Source organism: Pholis gunnellus (assembly GCF_910591455.1).
Source record: "Pholis gunnellus genome assembly, chromosome: 14".
Classification (NCBI taxonomy): Eukaryota; Metazoa; Chordata; class Actinopteri; order Perciformes; family Pholidae; genus Pholis; species Pholis gunnellus.
In genome coordinates, this window is record NC_136541.1 from 1,934,251 (window position 1) to 1,956,479 (window position 22,229).

At 43.4% G+C, this 22,229-nt stretch overlaps 1 protein-coding gene across 1 annotated transcript in view; it reads right to left on the reverse strand.

The window, feature by feature from the left end:
* LOC306706146 (disco-interacting protein 2 homolog C) overlaps positions 1 to 22,229 on the reverse strand; it is a 143,058-nt gene that overhangs the window by 42,467 nt on the left and 78,362 nt on the right. The window contains exons 3-6 of the mRNA XM_079173070.1: positions 19,290 to 19,400; positions 16,153 to 16,278; positions 12,836 to 13,180; positions 1,509 to 1,655 (exon numbers count right to left, since the gene is read on the reverse strand). Coding sequence (XP_079029196.1) covers positions 1,509 to 1,655; positions 12,836 to 13,180; positions 16,153 to 16,278; positions 19,290 to 19,400 — 729 coding nt within the window. The remainder of the gene's footprint in view (positions 1 to 1,508; positions 1,656 to 12,835; positions 13,181 to 16,152; positions 16,279 to 19,289; positions 19,401 to 22,229) is intronic.

A 22,229-nucleotide genomic window follows, 5' to 3' on the forward strand; every position in this document is an offset into this window, starting at 1 on the left:
ACTCCTAATTGTGCTCTCGCAGGTGCACGTGTTGAAGTAGTTGCGGCTTCGTCTCTGATGAAACATCCACGGAAGTTTTGAATCTACATTTAATTGGCACGTTTTTTCTTTTCCGCTCGAGTGAGCAATCAACTGAACGCGACACTCGAAAAGCAGCGTGCGAGATGAGGCACAGATTGCTCTTTCATTAAGGCTGATTTTAAACCCAACTGTGGAGCTTTAGGACGGAGCGGCGGGACGGAAGTGCAGAGATCTGGAAGCGAATAGATGTTTTGGCAGACTTGGTTCGGGGTCAGACTGGATGAGCCAACGGTTATTACTCAGCGTTGGCAAAAGGGCCACAAAGAAGTCTGAACTGAAAGATCCCGGAGGGAACGGTTTATTCTGATTCTTGTCTGTTTGTGTCTCCATCACGCCGCGGTGAAGAAGAGTCAACACGTGTGGGCCGGACTGTTTTAAGTAAATACGAGCTGTCGTGGACAAATAAATAGGAACAATGAATTCTGTACGTTGGGAAAGACGTCATTAAAAACAAGTTGGTGCAAATGTTTTCTTTGAAAACTTCCCTTTTCAAAGTTCACATGACCCGACGACTACAAAACAACTTCCTTCACATGAAAGAAATATTAAAAACATGAATAGTCGATTGGAGCAGCTGGAGGTCCGTCTCGTTTTAAAGCCCCTCGGTGACTCTTTCTCCCAGTCAGACTGTTAACTCTGAAGCTTTCATGTTTCCCCAGGTATTAAAAACACACTCGGCACATAGATGTGCCGGTGAATGTTAATCACATGACAGAACACAGAAGTCCTCCAGCCACCAGCTCACCAAGAGGTCACAACCACAGGAGGAAGGAGCTGAAGTAAAAAGGAGGCGAGCTGTGTTTCATCCCTTCAGAATAAAAGACTGGATATAAAACAAGTCTTTCAAGTCCTGCTTCCACTGGTGGAACGTAGCTACGTACATTTACTCGAGTACTTTAAGTACGACTTTGATGCTTGTGCTTTTGTGCTTTTAAGTAAGTTTTGAAATTTTGAATGTGAAACAGAGTCCTGCTCCACCACTGCCTGATGCTTGATATAAGAATCACGTCTCCTGGTTTCATCTGAAGACAGAAATACCCCCAAAAAATGACCTCGGACTGATTTTGACGCACCAGTTTTTGGATATTAAGCTATAATACAGACCTTCAAAGCACCCAAAGGCTAAAGGTCAGGTGTTTTATATGTTGTTGAACTTCTCAATAAAAAGAAAATTATATGAAATCTTTCCAACAACTGCTGTTTACAATTGCAGTGCATTGAAATATGCATTGACTTTAACAAGACTTAAATCCTCTCCGCTTTAAAGCAACCTGCTGCCTCTTTAGATTTGTGAATTGCTCATATTTCTATATGTCACCCCCCAAAAAATATAGAATTTTGTGTCAATGCAATGTTTGAAGGCATGACAAAGGTAATCCTGGAAGCTGACGCATGAGTTATAAAAACTCCCCAGATTCCCGACTCACCGTCTCCGGTCTCCATCAGCTCGGCGTTGCCGTACTTGGGCGTCTGCCTCTGGGCCGCGGTGCCGGCGCCCGGGCCTCTCTCCACCTGGATCCCGTCGGCGGTGTTGTTGGTGTAGCCGGTGACATCCGGAGGGGCAGAGTGGTTCTCTGGGATGTGAGAAAGGGGGAAGGAAGGCCTGGTTAGTTCCACACATCCGGCTGAAAAAACTCTCACAATCAGGACCAGTTTGACAGTTTAGTTAGATGAGTTTGGTGTTAATTATTTAGCAACTCAAATAGACGTCCCACTGATGTAATACATATAACAATAAGAACTTTTACATCACAAGTTAGATTAAAGCAAAGAAAAATACTTACAGAATAAGTATTTCCTATTAACTATAAACAGTTAAAGCAGAAGAACTTAAAGTATCAGCTGAAGTTGAAGCACTAAAAGGAGTTGAAGTGTAAATTGAAGTGTAAGAATTTTCAGTTGAACTGTAATTTTTGAAACCAGTTGAGGAGATTTTTGAAGTGCAAGTGCTGAAGGGAGTTGAGGTATCAGTTGCAGTGTAAGCACCAAAAAACGTTTGCATGAAAATGCTGAAAACAGTTGAAGTGTCAGTTGGAGTGTAGGTGCAGAAAGCACTTGATGTGCTAGTTTAACCGTCAGTTGACAGGAAAATGCTGAAATGAAAGCAGTTGAGGTGTTTAAGTCTGTCAGTGTACAAGTGGACAACAGCTGAAGAGCCAGTTGGGCTGTAAGTGTTTAGCAAAAAGAAGACCATGAGCCTCAGCTAGCCTTTAGCGGTACTCTGCTTGTTGGGAAAGTTTAAGACAAACTCTTCTGAGGGCAAAGACAACGTGAGACACTGTGCTAATGAACGTAAACCGACGGGTGTCTAATGCTCAGTAACTTCAAAAGTGACGATGATTCCTATTAAATCTAAAATTTAAATCAAAGCTTTTGATATTTGTGTGACGTTTGTGTCCCAATTATAGAAGAACATGAGTAAGAAATAACCAAAACATAACAACAAATAATAACTTGCAGCAACTAAAAGCGACTTTAGTTTGCAGCCAAGTTAAAGTATAACCCTCTGGATATAGTTATTAATTCTCAGACTTTATTGAATTTATTACAGGCAGCATTCATGAACTAACTGCTAAATTGAAACGCGCAGCACTGCGGGGAGTTAGCGTGAGGATATTCAAAGACGAATGTTTCACAAATACACAGAGGAAATTCACCAGAACCAGCACCACAACTCTCAATCCACCCACCGCCACATACTGGGACACCTGCCTTTCTCTGAAGACAGAAAAAAAAGACTCCATTTCCATCAACACCCACAAACCGTAACATCCGCTTCTTAAATCGTTTCTCGCCTCGTATTTCGTGCAACATGCAGATTGTGTTTGGGCCTATCTGGTGCTGCGCCTGATGTTCCAAAGCTCTCAACATGCCTCCACATTTCCACATTTACCTTCTTTTCAAGAGGCTCAGCTGCTGTTTGGCAAACATCAAACGGTGTTTACCGTTTTTGCCCGGGGGAGTCTTTACTTTGAGTGGTCGGAGCATGAAATGATGCGAGGGAGAAAGACACGTGTGGAGTATGAAAAGGGAAGCGTGTTTGTGCAGCAGCCTGCTGTGTTACTTTGCATCCAGAACCGAGTTATCAATTCAATTTGAATCATGAGCATGTAAAGACTGATCGTATATATTGACATGTTTACCGTGGGCAAGTTTGGACATTAAGGGCTTTGGACGTTTGAGAAGCTCTCTCTAACTGCAGCTTAAGTGATCCCTGGAGGTCAGAGGTCATGTTCGGATGTAGAACAACAACCACAGAGCTAATGAGGGTTGAAAATGTCTTCAATTGGACTCAAGTGGACATAGTCAACGTGACGTCACCTGTTGGTCGGTCAACTCCCGTTTTGAAGCCTTGAGTTGCAGCTCGTGGAAGCTCGGTTAGCAAAGTACAACCGTCATTCACGCTAACTGTGATACTAATTGGTATGACCCGTTTGTAATTTACAGCTAACTCTTACAGCATCCCCTGCTTTATGGTCTGTGTGACTCTAAATGGACCATCATCTACTAAATGAACATCATGCTGTATTGAAGAAGACTTGAAACTAGAGATTGAGACCATAAACTCATGTTTACAATGTTTACTGAGGTAATAAATCAAGAGAGAAGTAGAGTCATTTTCTCATAGACTTCTATACAACCAGAGGAGTCGCCCCCTGGTGGACACTAGAGAGAAGTAGAGTCATTTTCTCATAGACTTCTATAGGACCAGACTTCTCTTTGCAGCAAATATTAGTGTTGTTAACTTTAACAGAGCGGGGGATTTAAATCATCCGATATTCAAACAATAGTCTGCTGACACTGGGACACTGCCTTTAATAAAGTAGGTTAAATATGCATGAGATTGTTTCAATGATGAAATGAATAAAAGGTCAATCAAAGACAAGACGAGCCTCATTACATGGCCCTGTTTAAATATGTATGCATTTATGTATTAACAACAGATAAGTAGAGGGAAGAGCGTGACTGAAAGTATTAACGTCAAAGATGGACGCCGAGAGAGGTCGCCATTTTGGATGATTCATACGAGGAACCCTTTGCCTCGGCCGCTCCCTTATTTCCTCTGAGCTCCACTGCTTAAAGTCGAGGACCGGAAGTTAAAGGGGATCAAACTACTTCAGCCCACCGGTGCTTCACAGCACGACGGTTCCCGCAGCGAAAAGAGCGAGCTGCACTCGAATGCTTTTATTTTTAAGGGCTGTTCGTGTATATGAAAGAGACTACTCCGCCATCATTGAATCCACTGATGTCTTTACAATTTTTTTTTCAAAATGATGAAAGGAGATTTTGCGACAACTTTGCGAGGTGTTTAGAGTTTTTGTCTTCTCTAATTAGATCCATGAAGAATATAAGCAACACCTCTGAATATAACCCAGTCAAGTGCACCAGCTATGACCTCAATGCTAAAACATATAAATAAAATAACACCTCTACGACAGTGTCAACAAAATCTGAACTTTAACAACAGGCATCGTAAAAGTGGACTTTATGGCAGAGCCGTCGCCCCGGACCGCCCGAGGTTTGTACAGGTGTAGCACATAAAGTGGTCACAGCCACATGTGACAGTTGAACATGTCATTTCCCAAACAATGGGCATCAACGTGCCGCTCTAACAGCCTCCACTCGTCTGGTTTCAGTCTTTCCGCCAGATGTTTGGAACTTGGCTGCTTCCCAATAAACCGAGAAAAACAAGCAGGAAAAGGTTTGATGAATTCAGGACGTGTAGTGTGTTATATGAACGGTATAATGTATTACTTTACATGTTGAAGACACTACAGGTGAATAGGGTAAAAAAGAAAATATTCATTATTTTTTGTATTAGAGGTTTTTTTAGATGCTATGTTAAAAAATAAAAAAATAAAAAAATAAAAATGAGGCATTATCTAACGTAACCTTTGGTGAATTTAGAAGAAATCTACAGATCCAAATAGACAAAGTATAAAATAATCACTTAAATGTGTCAAATAAGCAGAATTAACCAGTGCATGAAAAAAACGTTTTTTTAGGAGGTATGTCCTAATTTAGACTGAAAAATAAGACTTTTAAGCAAAATTCTTGACTTTAAATGAGATTAACTAGACTTTTAGTGATTTTAACACTTTTAAAAATAGCAACCTAATCTAACTTAGTGTCTAAGTCCTGTTTGATATCTGCATATTTCTGTCCATATAGCTCTCTGACCTTTTTATGCCAAATGCAACAAACTAAAAGATGTTTTGGGGAAAGTTTGTGCTCTTCTGTTCACGTCGTGTCTCTTCCTTCCATTCACGCCAATAACGCCGACTGATAGTGAACTAAACATGATTTTAAAGGCCGAGAAACACTCAGAAAAAAAAAACCAGACACAAAGTGGAGGGATGAAGAAACCCAGCGGAGAGAGAAATGATTCCCGGCAAAGCAGCGAGCCGAAGCCAGAGCGACCAAACAGAATACGTTATGAAGACACGGACAGCATAGCAATGCTGCAGCTCACGGCGCAGCATGCTAATCACTGTAGCACGCTGTAACGCTGCGTCTCTGCAACATCTGGGCTCCACTGGTCTGTTTGAGCTACAGCGAACTAGACATGGAGTCACGTGTTGTGTATCTGTGTGTGTGTGTGTGTGTGTGTGTGTGTGTGTGTGTGTGTGTGTGTGTGTGTGTGTGTGTGTGTGAGGGACATGCACGAGCATCCAGTGACCTCATCACAATGCATCTATGATGATGTGTGACATGGAGGAATATCAGACCTGGCTGAGGAGGAGGAGGATGAATGCTTCCTCCGCTGCTGGAATACTAATCAGGCTGATTCAGGGACCCCCCCTCATGGGTCAGGGAGGGTTTAAAGGTGGCTTGGTTGTTAAAATGTCTCTGTCACCTGCCATAACTCTTGTTGAAGCGGATAAGTGACTTTGCCAATCAGGACGAGCACGCAAACAGCGTCTGTAATCTGCAGGAAACCCACTCGTGTGTTTTAGTAGACGTGTCGTTAGCAGCGCGGCGTTGGAGGTCAAAGGAGGTGTTAGGCCTGAATCCATTTCACACAAATTTACAGAGACCCAACATCCCCCCTGTGAGCGAGCACAGGCTTCACCAAATGTCATTTACTAATAAGCCGATTAATTAAGTAGAGATTGAACATGAATTCTTGCCGAAGGTCTGCAGTGAATTTTCAGTCTCAAGGAAAATAATTCCTCAAAGCGCTTTGAAAAACTGGAACTCAGGAGAACTGAGACCAAATCATCTGTAAAAACTGCCAAAAGTTAACACGGCCGCAGTCGATGAGGATCTCAAAGAGACTGAAGACTGAAGAGTGCCACAGGAACCATCACCTCTAAGAGCAGAGTGTGTGAGCAGGACACCAGCTGGATGAATGTGGGATTCATCTTTTCATCCGGAGAAAAGGCTTCAATGATGTCGACTGTCTTCTCTTCGGATTAAAGGAATCTCTGGGAAACTTTCCCAAAAGCAGAATCCTGAAACTTTTTCCTTTTTTCCAAAAACAGGTAATATAAAAGCAAAGAGTCCTGCAAATGAATGTGTGTAACCGTCCTTTAGAACGACATGCAAGCGTTTCATGATCATTCGTCTGTTTTATGACGCGACAGGTTTTGGGTTCAGGCACCAAAATGACCTGAGTTTGGTTTAAAGAAGGGAGGAGAGTCTTCTACGGTCAAATAGTTTGTCACTTAAACTTGTGAAGCTTCACATGGAGTCACCCGGACCCTGTAAGTACCGTCTGTGTGAAGCACTCTGGATTACCTTGTTGTTGAAAGAACCACACAAATAAATGTTCCCGGACTTTAAATCAGACTTCATCCAAACTGCACCTCAAGAGAAAGAAGAATTTATAAAAGCGACTACAAGTGGAGACAGCCCGATCCCTTCTGCCTCTCGTTCCCGATGAACCGTTGTTCCTCAGAGACCACGGAGGGATCTGCAGCCCCCCCGACAGGGAGGCTTAAGCTGCACTGCAACATCCCAACACTGCAGCCTCAATTACGCTGAGTACCGGAGCGCTTCCAGAGCGCCGCTAATGCATTCAGGGTGCATATACGTTGTTTATTCTTTTGTTCTGACAGTGATGAATGGCTGATTAAAAGCTTTTGGTGTTTCAGCCTCTTTTCTTTGACTGTACGTTAAAGAGCAGCGCTCAGACCAACGGAGGGAGCCACTCCAGCAAATGAGCGAGTCAGCTGCTGCTGCTTTGTCTTCAGGGCTTCTTAACCCTCGTGCTCATTATCATTCAGGTCTTAAACAGTCCGGCTGGTCACGAGGAGCTTTTCTCGGATGGCAGCATTTGTGATTTCCATGTAGCAGCTTTTTACGAATATGTCATTAAAGAAAAGTGAAACACAACGAGGCACGCAGGCCGACATTCCTCCACCATCTGCTTTCTGGCTTTAGAGGAGAAGCCGTAGTGAAAGCAGAGCAAACAACTTCAAAACACATGCGGCACGATTAGTCACATCAATAAAACACCCGAGAAACCAGATAAGACTCATTCACACAGCCCCCCCCCCCTTTAAGAAGCATTGTTGATTCTGCTCATCAACAACGTGCACTCTTAAAAGCTGAAAGCTGTTTGTGTTTTAAATCGACACAAAAACACTTCCATGCATCGACAGCAGCGCTCAATGCTAGCGAGGTTAGCATTGATGCGTCTCCTTCTGCACAGACTTAATCAGCAGGCGACAAACGGCGAGGGAGGGGCACAACTGGACCAGCAAGCTTATGATGGGGGGACACCAAGGGGGGGAGGAGAGTAACTGAAACCCATGAGGGGGGAGGGGGGGGGAGAACTCTTCATCCCTGCCGTGAGAGCCCAGGGATGGCAGCTTCTCTCTGCCAGCCGTGCTCCGTCCGATCTCAACTTACCGGAGCGTCGGGGCTCAGAGTTCCCATTGTCTACCATGCCAGCTGGCCCCGCCCTCCACCTCCTCCTGCTCCTCAAGGAGAGGTGGGTTAAGAGGCCTGCATGTGAGGAACAAGAGGGGGAGGAGGGGGAGCTTGAAAAGGGGCGTCAAGTCGCGTGGCATTCAGGAACCTCACCTTCACATCGGTGGAGTCTTTACCTCGGGGCTTTACATCCTCAGAGATGCCTTGAAATATGGAAAAATACTAAATATTCAGGTTTTATTAGATCTTATTTTGACTTTTGATTTGCATATAAGAACCATGTTTCATAGCTTTAGTTACAATTAAGTTGCTTCTCATTTCAGGGAAGGAAAGACGTTTTTCTTAATAACTTCACTAGATGACTTATTAATCTTCAGGAACGCACCTTCAATGTTGCGTAACACACCGTACAGAACATGTGCTCGATGTTCTACCATTGAGTGTGTGGCTAACATCTGCACATCTGCACATCTGGTTAACTCTGTTTATGAAGATACATTTGTCTTTGTCGTGATTCCTCCTCAGCTGTAAACGTATCTCTGCTCTCTCACAGATGTTCTACAGATGTAAATATGTAAATACATCCTGAAGTAACGTCAAACGTCCCAGACGGATACTTTTGGTGAATTAACGAGTTTCTTGAATATAGCATTCTATGTTTTTGTCTCTAGTTGCATCTCATCTGGATATTTTTATAACCTTTTCGATCATTAATTTGTACAAAGGTTTGTTTGGTATTTGTTGTTGTTTTTGTGCAGCTTTCTTCTCAAAGTGTCTCTTGAAAAAGACCATTTTATGGGACTTTTATGTGATTAAACTGAGAAAAAGAAGGAAGCAACGACAGCAAAGTAAAAGTTCTACTGTGAAGATTAAATAATATCACACACGTAATATATTATAGCTGTAATATACTGTGTAAAAACTCAATCTATAATGTGAGGTTTGAATTATTAACACACCGTGGGGCGCTGTAGACTCTATTTGTTCTCAAGAGGATAGAAATATATTTTTAAAGAGCACCACGCGTCTCTGAAGGGTTTCCAATCATCTCATAGCAGCCGCAGCAGCACAAACAAGCACTTAGCGCCGTTATCTGAAACAAAAGAGCGACCGGCGGGTCAAACACGGAGCGCTCAGTCCGACCTGCCGTCACACAGAAACAACGCCGCCGCAGCGATGAAAGGAGAGGTGAGAGGAAAAGTTATCTGCAGGAAGCAGGCCGAGCTCTTCAGATACGAGCTGAATGAAAAAGATCTCCCTGAAGTGTTATCTCACACACACACACACACACACACACACACACACACACACACACACACACACACACACACACTGAAAACACTGGAGACCTGAACGAGTAAGGCACACGTGTGCACGACCAAAGGATTTCCTCTGTGGAGAAGAAAAGACTCAACAATGTTGTGATGTAATGGAAATGTGTAAGTGAAGCTGTGAAACAAAGTCAAACCAGCACAGAAGCAGACAGACGGTGCTTTTGCTGCGTGTGTGTGTGATGGTGCTGCAGGTTGTAGGATTCATTTAGCGGTGCTCATGACCTGGAGGTGATATCGAATGGAATGAAATATAATATAATAATCTACCTGAAGCCACTTTCCCTTCAGTGATGACAAATGGATGAAAGATGCTTTTAACCTTCTGAACCCTAAAAGCTGCCGGCGGGACGGATGAAGCGTGTTTCCTTTAAAACAAATCGCTGAAACTCCACCGTTCATCACGAGCAGAAAGCTGTGAGAACGCTCGTCTTCATCACACTTCACGTCAGGGAAAGAAAATTGTCTTCAACACGTCTCATTTAATATCTCGTCCCAAATAAACTGCTTATTCTAAACATCCTGTAAAGAACAGTAGATCTGAGCTCCTCAGAGCAGCTAGGAGAGGAGAGGCTGGAAGGAGAGGTTAACATGTGAATAGTTTAATGTATATAAAGCACGTAGAGCCTCCAGTTGTGGCAACTTGTAACAAGTTGTATGAAGTTGTAGATTTCCCCGCTGTGGGTGTAATAAAGGATTACCTCATATCTCATGTATAGATTCCATTGTTTGCAAAATAAATCAAAGAAAATCAACTTGCGTTCTTTAAATGTTTAATGATTTAAGGTATTGTAACTGTGTTAAACTGCACAAACACATTGTTTTAGTTCTCTCGTCTTCTAGACACGATTGTTCTGTTTCCATAGAGGTGCAGGACTTTTATTTTGAAAATCAAGGCTACAAAGAGTAAACTGCTGGGAGGTCAGAGGGTCGAGGGAGCTGTTGAGGGTTTCTTATTGACAGCTATATTTGCATAACGTCGCCTAGTTTGTTTTTGTACCAGACTAGTGTCGACAGTTTGTGCTTTTCAAGACTTTGAATTTGAATTTCACCTCAAATGGCAAAAGAGAGATTTCCCCAAAATGAGAAGCTCAGCAGATGTTCCTCCAGCATCTTCACCATCGTTCTCCTTCCTCCCTCAAATCAAATAATGATCCATTTCTTACCTGGCGTTGTAGCTTTTATTCTTGTATTTTACACCTCGTCTTATTGTATTGTAGCTTGTATTCATGTTGTATTCTCTCTTTAATCAGATGTCCCTTTGTGTTGCGTTTCTTTTGCGTTTGGTGTTTTGTGTGAAGCTCCTCATGCTGAACTCTGCTCTATGAATAAAGACTCTTGCCTTTGGACCAGACTGAGTTTGGTCTCTGCAGAGCACCACAGGCCTCCAGCAGCTGCTCCTTTTTGGAAACAAGCGTTCTGACTTTGCTAATTTGAGAGCGCGGGGGAGCAGGTGACACAGGAAGCCAGAGGAAACAAACAGAGTCAGCCTGGCTGGGGGGGGGGGGGGGGTCTCTGTGTCTGTCTATGCTTTATCTTCAGCAGCACCGGAATCAGAAAACCGTTCAGCATTTAGTCACCACGTTACGCCGGCAAACAGCGGGAGGAGGAGGAGCACAAACGCAGCATGCCAGTGTTCAACTTTCATATTTTGTACTGAAGGTTTTATTATTAAGCAGCCGTGAGGAACGAGAAGGGAAGACGTCCAGCTTTAGGATGACGTCACACAGTGTTTCCCCTCAGGATGGGATGTCACCGTGTGGACCTCAGACTGTATATTCACTCTGACAGCGACAGTGGAGAAGCAGGAAGCACCGAGCTCGTCTTATCCTCACAATAGTTCTCATGAATAAGACGAGTGTCACGGTGTCATCGGTTGGGAATCTTTTAGTAGAAGTTGAGAACATTATTCTACTTCCTACTGGATTATCTCCCCAAACCATTTCAATGTTTTAATGTAGTCACAGGATACTAACTAAATATTAAATATTGGTTTTCCACAGCGTTTAAAGGTTCGTTTTTTCAGGGTTTTGTAAAAACGCTCTTTGTGAGAACAAAGTCTTTAGTCTTTGGACAATCAACAACACCGCACGAAGTCATTAGACTCAATGAGGAAATGAACTTTCAGTTAAAGTAAGTAAATAGAAAATCCAACTGTAGCTAAAACCAGGCGACAGAAATCAAAGACAGACCGACGTCACCACAGGAAGTAGAAGCTGTGAAACCGGCAGTAAACACCACGACACCAGCCTCCAGACCAACACACGTTACAACCCGACATCCCCACACACACACACACACACACACACATTTAAACTTCAGAGTCAACAGGAAGCACACACAGACACACACACACACACACACACACACACACACACACACACACACACACACACACACACACACACACACACACACAGGATAAGTTGTTTTATTTAAAGCTTTGAAGTTGATTCTTCAGCAGAATGAGGAATACGTTGTTCTTAAGACGCTCAAAGTAAGAGAACTATAAACATGAAGGACGGCGTTTAGTGGGAGGTTTTACTCACAGCTCACCAAATATACTGAAAGCTAATACAAAATATGAACAAGTTGGAAGTCTGTGGTACTAAAGTCTCAGTTTAGGAGTACTTAGAACTCAACAGTGTACTATTACTGCAATGTTTAGTCCAAAAGAATTGTTCAGACTGTAACAACAGTTCTGAATCCAAGTCTTTCTTTCATGTTATCTTTTGAAACAATCACTATTATTTGACACGTTGGCATTTTGTTCCCTTTAAACTTTAAGTAAATCTATAAAGTACTTTTTGAAACCGCCTCAGTTTTTCAATTAAGCTCTAAACAAACTTTCCTTTTGTGATTTGAAGCGGTGGACAAATGAGCCTGAAAGCAGAATCGGGACATTTTGAATAAAAAGATTAAAGAGGACATGTCATGTGATGAAAGAAAGAAAGAAAGAACAAGAGACACAAGAAGGAAACTACATCAAGAAGTTGAGTCAGCGTAGATGGAAGAAGTGGTGAAGTTATCTGGAGTTTACTGAAGGTGTCCAGACTTCTGAAGACGTGTCTAAAGGCGTCTGATGTTTAAATGAAGCTCAGAACCTGAACTTTCATGCTTCTTCTCTCGGGTTCCTCTGGAGGTTTTAAGTTATTTTTGGTTAAGGCTTCTAGGAGTTTGGTGTCTGGCCTAGATCTAGATTTCCTATGATATGATATGTCTCAGGCTGTCTGGACCTCGCTCAGTAAAGCATTAAATAAAGTAAAAGGGTGTCTGCTCGCGTCTAACAAACATCTTGCAGAGGGTTTGCTCAGGGCGTCTCCATTTAGCATCTGGATAAAGATGCTTTAAGTCGGTTTAGTTTAGTTTTTCTACCGTGTCTCTTTACTAAAGGAGGACGTGTTTGACTAAAACTTAGTTATTTAGAGTTTGAAAAGGACACTTGAAGTTTGCTAAGAATATCTCTGGGATGGAGGCGTCTGGATCAGAGACACCCAGGACCGTGGGCCGGGTCTCGGTCTCGGGTCTCGGTCTCGCCCTCTCACCTGTCTTGCGGTGGTGGTGGTGGTGGTGGTGATGGTGGTGGTGGTGGCGGGCGTGGTGGTGGGCGGAGATGTGTTGGGCCAGGACGTCGGCCAGCCTGCCGCCGGCCGCCCCGCTGCCCCCGCTGCGCGTGGAGGAGGAGGAGGAGGAGGCCGTGGAGGAGGTGGTGGTGGTGGTGGAGGAGGTGCCGTGGATGGCCCGGTTTATCCAGCGCTCCATGCTGATGCTGCCGTCGTGGCTGGACGAGGTCCCTCCGCCGCCGCCTCCTCCTCTACCGTTCTCTTCCTCGCCGCCTCCTCCCTCCTCTTCGTCGCCCTGACCCTCGCCCTCTGAGCCCGAGGAGCTGTCTGAGGATTGAAACAGAGGAGAGGTGTGGAGGAGGAGACTGAAGGATGAACGGACTGAAAGAGTCAACAGAACAATCAAAAAACAATCGATCCGGTTTCATCCGAACCGGATTATAATCTGCAACATTTAGAGACATACAGGAACATATCATCACCATCGATGTCACCGTCTATTGTCTGGAAAGGTTTGAGCTCCATCTGGTTGGAGTCGCCACAGGGGGGTAATGGAGTAAAGAGTGTGTGTGTGTGTGTGTGTGTGGGTGTGATTTCCATAATGCCTACAGCATTATGAGACTGATAGTGGTGATATGAATAACAACAGAAGCTGACCCAGTTCTCACACATAGGTGCGGAGTGTGTGTGTGTGTGTGTGTGTGTGTGTGTGTGTGTGTGTGTGTGTGGCAGACACACAGTAAACTAGTCCAAACAAAAAGATGATTATTTTTTTACTAAATTTAATCTAAATCAGAGTTAAAAAGGAGAATAAATATCAGACTGAATATCAAGTGGAAATAAAACTAATGAGGTTAAATAGTTGAAGATGAGAAGATGAGAACACACTTTGACACTTTGACAAATGAAGTTTTCGTATAAAATAATTGTATTTATAACGTGGAGTCAGCTTCTTATTTACTCTCCATGAAGTGTATATAAATGTGTAAATGGGCTCAAAACACAGGTGGCCTACACTCAATGCTGTGCCTGAACGCATCGTGTCGACTCTAACCCAGAAACAAACTGAGGACTGAAGCCGCTCTGATTACCCCAGATTTGGTTTCCACCGAATCACCAAATATCAACCTGTCCAGCTGCTAAACGCTGCGTTCAGCAGCTCGTCTCTGACCGTGTGTGTCTGCTGATGAGCAGGTAGTGAACAGCGGCTTCATCGTGTCTGGTTCATACGACAGACACCTTTTAAATCACACGAAAACATTGATGAGTTAATCGTAGTTTAAGTCCACTAGATACACGGGACATTACAATGACCCCACTTAAAAGCAGCATAAAGGCCACAGGGAATAAATAAAGCTCAGTGTCACATAATGTACATTAATGAGTGAATGAGGAGTCGTTTCATTCTGCTGCATCGTGTTAAAGCTTTACCATCACTGATGGAGGGAGCGTGTTCCTGCCAGGAACATGTGGATGAAACGTCCATTCATTAAATAACCATTTAAATAAAACATGTTTAAATGTTGTAAGTATATTCTAATATCAAAGACGTCTTGTTTGACGACGTTTAACTTTAAAAATGCAGAAGATCACAGCAGCAGAGATCTCAGCTGTGCTCTGCTTGTTAAGATGTCGTGGGACTGGACGCGGCCTCGACACGTTTAACTACCCAGAGTGCTTTGCTGACGTGCTTGATTGGCAAATCTGTGCCTCGTTATCAGCGTGACCCCCGCGGAGGCTAACGGTGACAAAACGCAAACATGTTGACGAAAAATTAAGATGCTGCCCGGCAACCCAGGGGAGAGGAGAGGAGAGGAGGGGGGAGGAGGAGAGAGAGAGGAGAGGAGAGAGAGAGAGACAGAGAGACAGAGAGAGAGAGAGAGAGAGGGAGGGAGGGAGGGAGAGATGGGGGGAGAGAGAGTGGAGGAGAGGAGAGAGAGGAGGAGAGGAGAGGAGAGAGAGAGGAGAGAAGAGGAGAGGAGAGGAGAGGGAGGGAGAGAGAGAGAGACAGAGAGAGAGAGAGAGAGAGAGAGACAGAGACAGAGAGAGAGAGACAGAGAGACAGACAGACAGACAGACGGTTCCTGATGCAAAGCAGCTCTTCATTAAACTGAAATATATTTATTGAGAGATTGATAAAAATGCAGCAGTCAAAAGCTCATTAGAAGCACGTCAGAGTTCTCCTTCGCTTGACATCTCTGCACGATACGACTCTGCCGTCCTCGAGTGAACCCCACTGGCAGACAGACAGCCGTGTGTGTGTGTGTGTGTGTGTGTGTGTGTGTGTGTGTGTGTGTGTGTGTGTGTGTGTGTGTCTGCTCCCTCAGGAGATGTGCTTTCTAAATCTGGAGGAGGGATTGTGTGTGTTTCTCGTGTGACTCCTCACAGCTTGTTTTTTTACCTCCCTTTCAGTAAATTGGACATAAAAAAAAAAGAGCTTAGAGATCACGTGAACATCGTGCATCAGCGTGTGTACACGCTTAAACGTGTTGTGCGACTGCACAGAGTGATCCAATAACATATTTAATATCTGGCTGCCTGCTCGGTGCAGCCGGAGAGGTAACGGCCTCATTAACACCCTCGTTAAACGACACCGGCGCCGTGAAGACATGGACGACGTCCAGAACGCCACGCGGCCCGGACAGATCCAGCCCCTCGCACGCTACAGGGAAGAAACCAAACAGTGGTGGAAGAACGTAACCGGAGCCTTTACTAGAACGTCACTTCTCTGACGTCATTGACTTGTTGCTGAGAAATCACCTTTAACACCACAATCTGCTTAAAATGCAGAAGCAGCGTAGGAAAGCAGTCGTTCTCTTCTCGGAGTATCGACAGTCAGAAGCGACGATGAGCTAACCTCCAGCTGACTGACGGAGCCCAGCGCCCATCGATCTCTTTACAGTCGATGAAGTCCATCATCTGCCAAAGTCACCGACACAAGCAGTGACGTCAATACTGGAGCAGCTTCCAGCAGCTTCATATTCAGACTGACTTTTCTCTACAGCGTTCATAGCTATACATATGAAAAGTAATGCGCTGTAATTCATAGATATCCCACAAAATCAATTGTAATCCACGTAGACGTGAACCAGGAAGTGCGAAGGCCGCACAAACCCACGAAGGGCGGAAGAGAGTTAAGGTGGATGGATCAAAACCTAAGTAAGTCTTTTAGGATCTCTTCCTAAACCTGACCAAGTTAAATCAGGTGTATCACGTTATTTGTCATATGAAACAATGGTTGAAGCACAAGACTAGTCACTCTGTCCGTGCTCGTTGCAGAGATGGAACTGTGCTCCTACCTGGAGGCGTGTAGGCGTCCATCGAGGTCTGGACCACCAGCGACCGTCTCTTCGAAGGCATCGGCACCGCCATCTTCCTCTCTTTGTGCTTGGCCAGGGCCGCCTGCACGGCCTCTGTGTGCACATCTGGAGACACACACACACATTACATCATTTTTAAACCCCATCGATTTCCCTTCATTTCTGTGCAGTAAGAAAATGACGTTGTCGATGCTTAAAATTCATATTAACAATCCACCACGTCTGCGTTGGGTTGAATCAGCTGTTACTGCTGCTGTATGATGCAGCGTGAAGTTAACCAGAGACTCGTACCGACGGTGGGTAATACACATTCGATAACTAATGGTGAGCATTCATCTATTGTATTCCTGATATTTAGGACATGAGTTACAACACAAAGCTTTTAAAATGTATCGTACATTTTCCTCCAAAAACACGGATTTCGATATTTTTCTAACCATCACTGGTGGAAAATAACTAAGTACTGAAGTATAACTTTGAGGTACTTCCTATACTTTTACTGCACAACATCTCAGAGGCAAATATTTATTCAATACAACGTAGTATTACAGATTAAAACTGTGTGTTGTTGCAAAATCTAATATTTCTATATTCAATATTTTTATAGAAAAGTAAAAAAGTAAAAAAATAAATATCAAACAGACTAAACTAAGAACTGTGTCGTTAAACCATCTCCACCTCCAGGATCATTAACAAGCAGCTTACACATTGAATTTAATCTAATATTATCACATATCATATATACATTTTAAGTACATTAAGCTAACAATACTTATGTACTTTTACTTCGCTACATCCTTTACTAATACTCTCACATCGTTCTACTTTAACTGAAGTAAGTGTTACCTAAACATGGCCTCGCTGACCCAGTAAGCTGAGGCAGGAAGCAGATCTTTCTGTGTAAACATTGAGCAAAGGTGCAGAGAAACAGCAGCCGGACTACCGGCCGCGTTCCCGTTTATCCACGCTCACTTTCACAGCTTTGACCTGCGGCTCCCACGAGGTCTCCGACCGGGTTAAGTTCGGGGAGCCTCGGGCGAAGAAGACGTTTTTTGTAAATGAGTGTTTCTAAGAGCGAGATAAAGCGCTGCGATGTAGCCACAGCTGGGTTACTTTCAACGTCAGAGGGCACAGCTGGGGACCCGACAACGACACAAGTATGTGTGAGGATGAACGGGGCTCGCAGACGTACGTTTGTCTGGCTTGTGTGTGCACTGATGTCGGGATGAGGAGCGAACTTAAATCTCAAGTTTATTGTCTTGTGGTGGACCGAGTGTGAAAGCGAGTGTGGCCGGCGTTTAAAGGTGCTCACACAGCTTTTCTTTTGCTTTTTTGCATTAAAAGGTTTTTCACAGGATTTATTTTCTGTCAGAACGAACTCAAACAAACTCTCTGGCAGCATGTGGGACCAGACTAATAAATAAACCTGGTTCCCCTCACGGATCCAGGATCTTTTCTGCAAATTCTTACAGATTCATTTCGAGCTAGCAAGAGATGCCACTGAAAATCATTTAAAATCCTCAGTTAATCCTGTATTCATCTTTACAGGACACCACATGGAACAAAACCAAACAATACGTGTTGCAAGAGCTGTGACACATTTGTCAAAAGCTTTTTTCTTTTCTTATTTTCCTCAAATCTGTGCCAAACACTGGATTTGCTGCAGAGAAGGACTGGAGCAGATCGTGGTGTCCTGATCAGGATGCTCAGAGGGGATCGGGGGGGTGAAGTGTGGAGCTGATCAACGTTTTGGATCAAATCCCAAAAAACAGAACTGTGGAAAAACCTCTTTGAAACCAATGTGCATACGTTTCCGGGCGAGAGGGAGTCGTACAGTCCGTCAGGCAGAATGCAAAGACTGAGAAATGTAAAGTTTGGTTCATTTTGAAACTGGGACGCATTATTTAACCCCGTTTGACTATGTTAACGTGATCTAAATCATCAATGAGACGAACGCAAATGGAGCTGCTGTTTGCCAACAAACCTACATTAAGCAGTTGCTCAATATTCTTACAACACAATGCAGCATTCTTCTGTCCCCTTCAACACAAGCACTCCTCACCTCAGAGCATCAATTTAAAGCACACACACCATGGATTTAGGATTTTACTTTCTTTAAATCGGAGGATCCGTGAGGGACGGATTGGACACAAAAACGAAGCAGCCGTGGCCGAGATATTCTGGCTTTTAGTCCCAAGTATATACAGTAGAGCCTCTTTCACACATGCAACTGTTGTTGTCATTACCCAGAGGAGCTGGATGTTAAATATGTTAAATTTGCAGCTCCTTAAAGTCTTTGTAATGTCGGATTGAGCCCATCTGTTATCAGCGGAGGTAATTTTACGGGGAATACACAGCAAGTGGACACGTTGGCAAACGGCGAATGTCGGGAAAACGAAGAATACAAACATCCGAGGAGGAGGAGGAGGAGGAGGAGGAGGAGGAGGAGGAGGAGGAAGAAGAGGAGGAGGAAGAGGAGGCTCATTAACACGAAGGCACCAACACGAACGTGTAACTGGAGAGGAAATCAACGCCTAAATTGTCGGACATTGTTTTGGCGTTCATATGAGAAAAACGGCTCCAAAAACACTGGATCCTACATTTCCCATAATGCAACTCCAGAGTGACCCTCCCTGCTGGAGGTGTCTGACCACAGCCATTGGAGACAATTTCTCCAATTCTGATGTGTAAAATTGGTGGAGATGATAAGATTTAAGATAATTAACACACATGCAGTACTTCTACGTCTCTTCTTTACATTTAAAACAGATTAATATGAACTCCAGGTTTCCTAATTGATGTGCAAAGTTATGCAGATAAACTCTTTAAACTATATTATAATCACATCCTCGCTTTAATGGAAAGAATTTAAATTAAAAAATGTAACCATGTCCTGCTTAATTATCACACATGACCCACTGAGCTAATGAGGTGATTAACAAAGTTATATTATTGTGCCGGCACGGCGGACATCAACACTACGTTGATGATATAAACTCCGTGTCCCCGATGTTAACACAGAGTTTATAGAAAGACAGACAACAGACCTACACACAATCACCACAGAGACAAAACGTCCCACAGATGTGTGGTCGAGGACAAAGCGTCCCTCTTACCCGATCGGTAACGTTCGTCTCTGGAGCCAGAAGACCGCCGGCGGTGGTACCGGGAGGACGAGGACGGGGTGACCGGGGTTCTCCTCTCCTGGCCCACGGACGGGTCCATTCCTGCAACAGAAGGCATCACATTTCATTTAAAGCCTTTGTGTTTACAATCTAAAAACAAATAACCCTACAAAACATTTATATGTCTGTCAAATTTCTTGTGAATTGCATGTTTTTTTGTAAATAAATCATTGCTTAATGACAGAAGCTCGGTGAATCAGGAGGGAGACCTTCAGACAGCAGGGTAGTTATTGCAGTTTGGCTGCTGATTTGTTCACAAGCTGCAGCAGCAGACGATGTGACTTCAGAACCCTGAGCCGGCCCATTGCCCCAATTTATTCAAAATTCACTCTCCTACACAGAGTTTACATGAAGTAGCGTGACACACACACACACCTTTAGATTCAGTGTGACTTACACTCCTCTGGGACATCATTACTTCCAATGTCCATCGCAATCAAACTTCATTATTAGAGAAAAAACGTCTTATAACAACAGAACTTGCCTGAGAATCATCACGTTTTTCACTTTTCTTCAGCATCAAAGTAAAAAGATTACGACACCGCAAACAGGAGCTACTAACAGATGATTCGGCTGACTTTTAATGGTGCTAATCTGCCCACATGTGAACAGAAATGGGGTACGGTCAGAGGATGGGAGCTATTATCTCAATTTTGTCTGAGGGGGCTCACAGTGTCAGACTTTGATAACCTCCGACCTTAATAAAAACCCCAAAAAACAGCCTAACTCAGCAAGTAAACACCAGCCCTGACACACACGGAGACGTGTTTTCATGACTTTGGGGGACATTACATTGACTTACATTCATTTCCTGGAGATCTACCCCAACATGTCATGATTTAGAGTGACTGCATACCTAGATTTATGTCCCCACAAGACATGTAAAACTCTCCTCACACACACACTGTGCAGGAAATCACACTTCATTCAAGGAAGTAAATTCAGTTTGTATTGGAAACAACTGCAGCTAATTCCCCACAAGGCATGACACTATTCTTAATATGATAATTATTATTATAAATACAAAGACCGTACAAACTGTGAGACAACATTGAATCCTGAAGATCTACAAATAAACACACAGCCCATAGAAAAGAAAGAAAAACGCAGTTAATCACAAAACTACAAACAAATGAACGATGTCAGACGCCATGTGAGATACAGAAACTGAGGGAGATCTATGCACCTGCACACACACACACACACACACACACACACACTCACAGAGTAGAAAACCACCTCCCTACACACCAATCAATAAGTCTGACGATAATAACCACCCTGTTACTGACAGCTACGACCGCTCCGGAGCCGCTGATCTACGAGCATCCATCTCAGCGTCACACTTCCACCCTCGTCCGTCTCCATTAGAGCTCTCAGAGTATCGCTGGTGCTCAGGAGGAAAGCTAAAAGTTGATTAGCCGACCATATAACGACTGCCAGCCAGCGCTGCCATAAATGACAGATCTGGGAAATACCTTTGCTGTATCCTCTGGGGAGTCTGAGTGGATGGATTCTCCCGACTCGTTCTACTTCCTCTGAAAACGTCTTTGCCTCGTTTCTTCTTACTCGACTTATTTTGCCTGCAGATTGTGCATATTTCTTATAAATTAGTCAAAGGAAACATTTTAAATATTCAATATTTTAAGGGATTTCAAAGGCGGTCTAACAACTGAAATTTGGTACAGATATTCATGGTCCCCAGAGGATCAATCCTACTGACTTTGGGATTGGTAAACAACAATATCAGCTTATTACTGAAGAACACGGTGATCTTCTGACTTTTCATGTCGCAGCATCGTTGGGTAAACATTTCTATTGTGAGCTCGTATTCAGATAATAAGCTCTTCATAAAACATTACATTTACAGATGAAACAAACAAATGGAAAGACTGAGCAGAAAAGAACATTAACAAGATGAGACGGTATACAAATTATTAAAAAAAAAGTCTTCCAGTTACTTTAAAGTTTTCTTAAGCGTTTAAATATGATTTTAGAGACATGAAACACTAAATCTTGACTCCAGTTTAGAGCCTCCGCTGTTCTTGGGGGATGATTTAAGGTTTGTAATGTGTTCTCAGATCAAAGACAGAGAAGAGAAGCTCGCTAACAAAAGGCCTGAATGAATCATTAATTAATCATTTAAAAAGTTCACACTTCAAGGCTCACAGCCGGCTCTGAATAAGAGATGAACCCAAGTGTTCTCAGAGGGAAAGTACACAAACAGTGTAAGAGACGGTTGATCTCATTTAGAACAGGTTGATTCTCTTCTAAGCAAGACTTTTAGATCTCACAGTGACTCATTACACACAAACCAAGAATTACAAACTAACTTAACACAGCTGCAAATTATCAACCCGGACCGTCTTTGGTGAAAGTGATTTTACACGTTCCTCATCTTGGTGGGAGCCATCGAGTCATTTTAAACTACATTCTTTTATAAGCATGGAAGATTATAAAAACAAGACTATTCACATGTCCTGCTAAGCTACCGTACTAGCTAGCTAGCCAGCTAGCATGTATATTACAGACTAAAGCTAGCAACGTAGTGGTGCTATGAATCAACAAGGCAGGCTAACGGCAGCTAGCTCCATGAATCAAACTTGCACGCTAAGATGCTATTGTACCCGCTGGTGTTTCATTATGTTTTACACCCCACGAACTGGGTTCATACAAGACAACCGGATCAGACCCTGGGGACATGATCTGATTATTAAAAATTGTTGTTATTGTTGTTGTTGCACAATATTTCTTTGGACGCTACAAGCATCAGTACCAGGAGCAATGAGCCTGTTATGAACCAGCAAGCGCTCTGAACGGTCACTGCACTGGTATGAATTAATAATGCATGAATATTGAACTTGGTTTAAA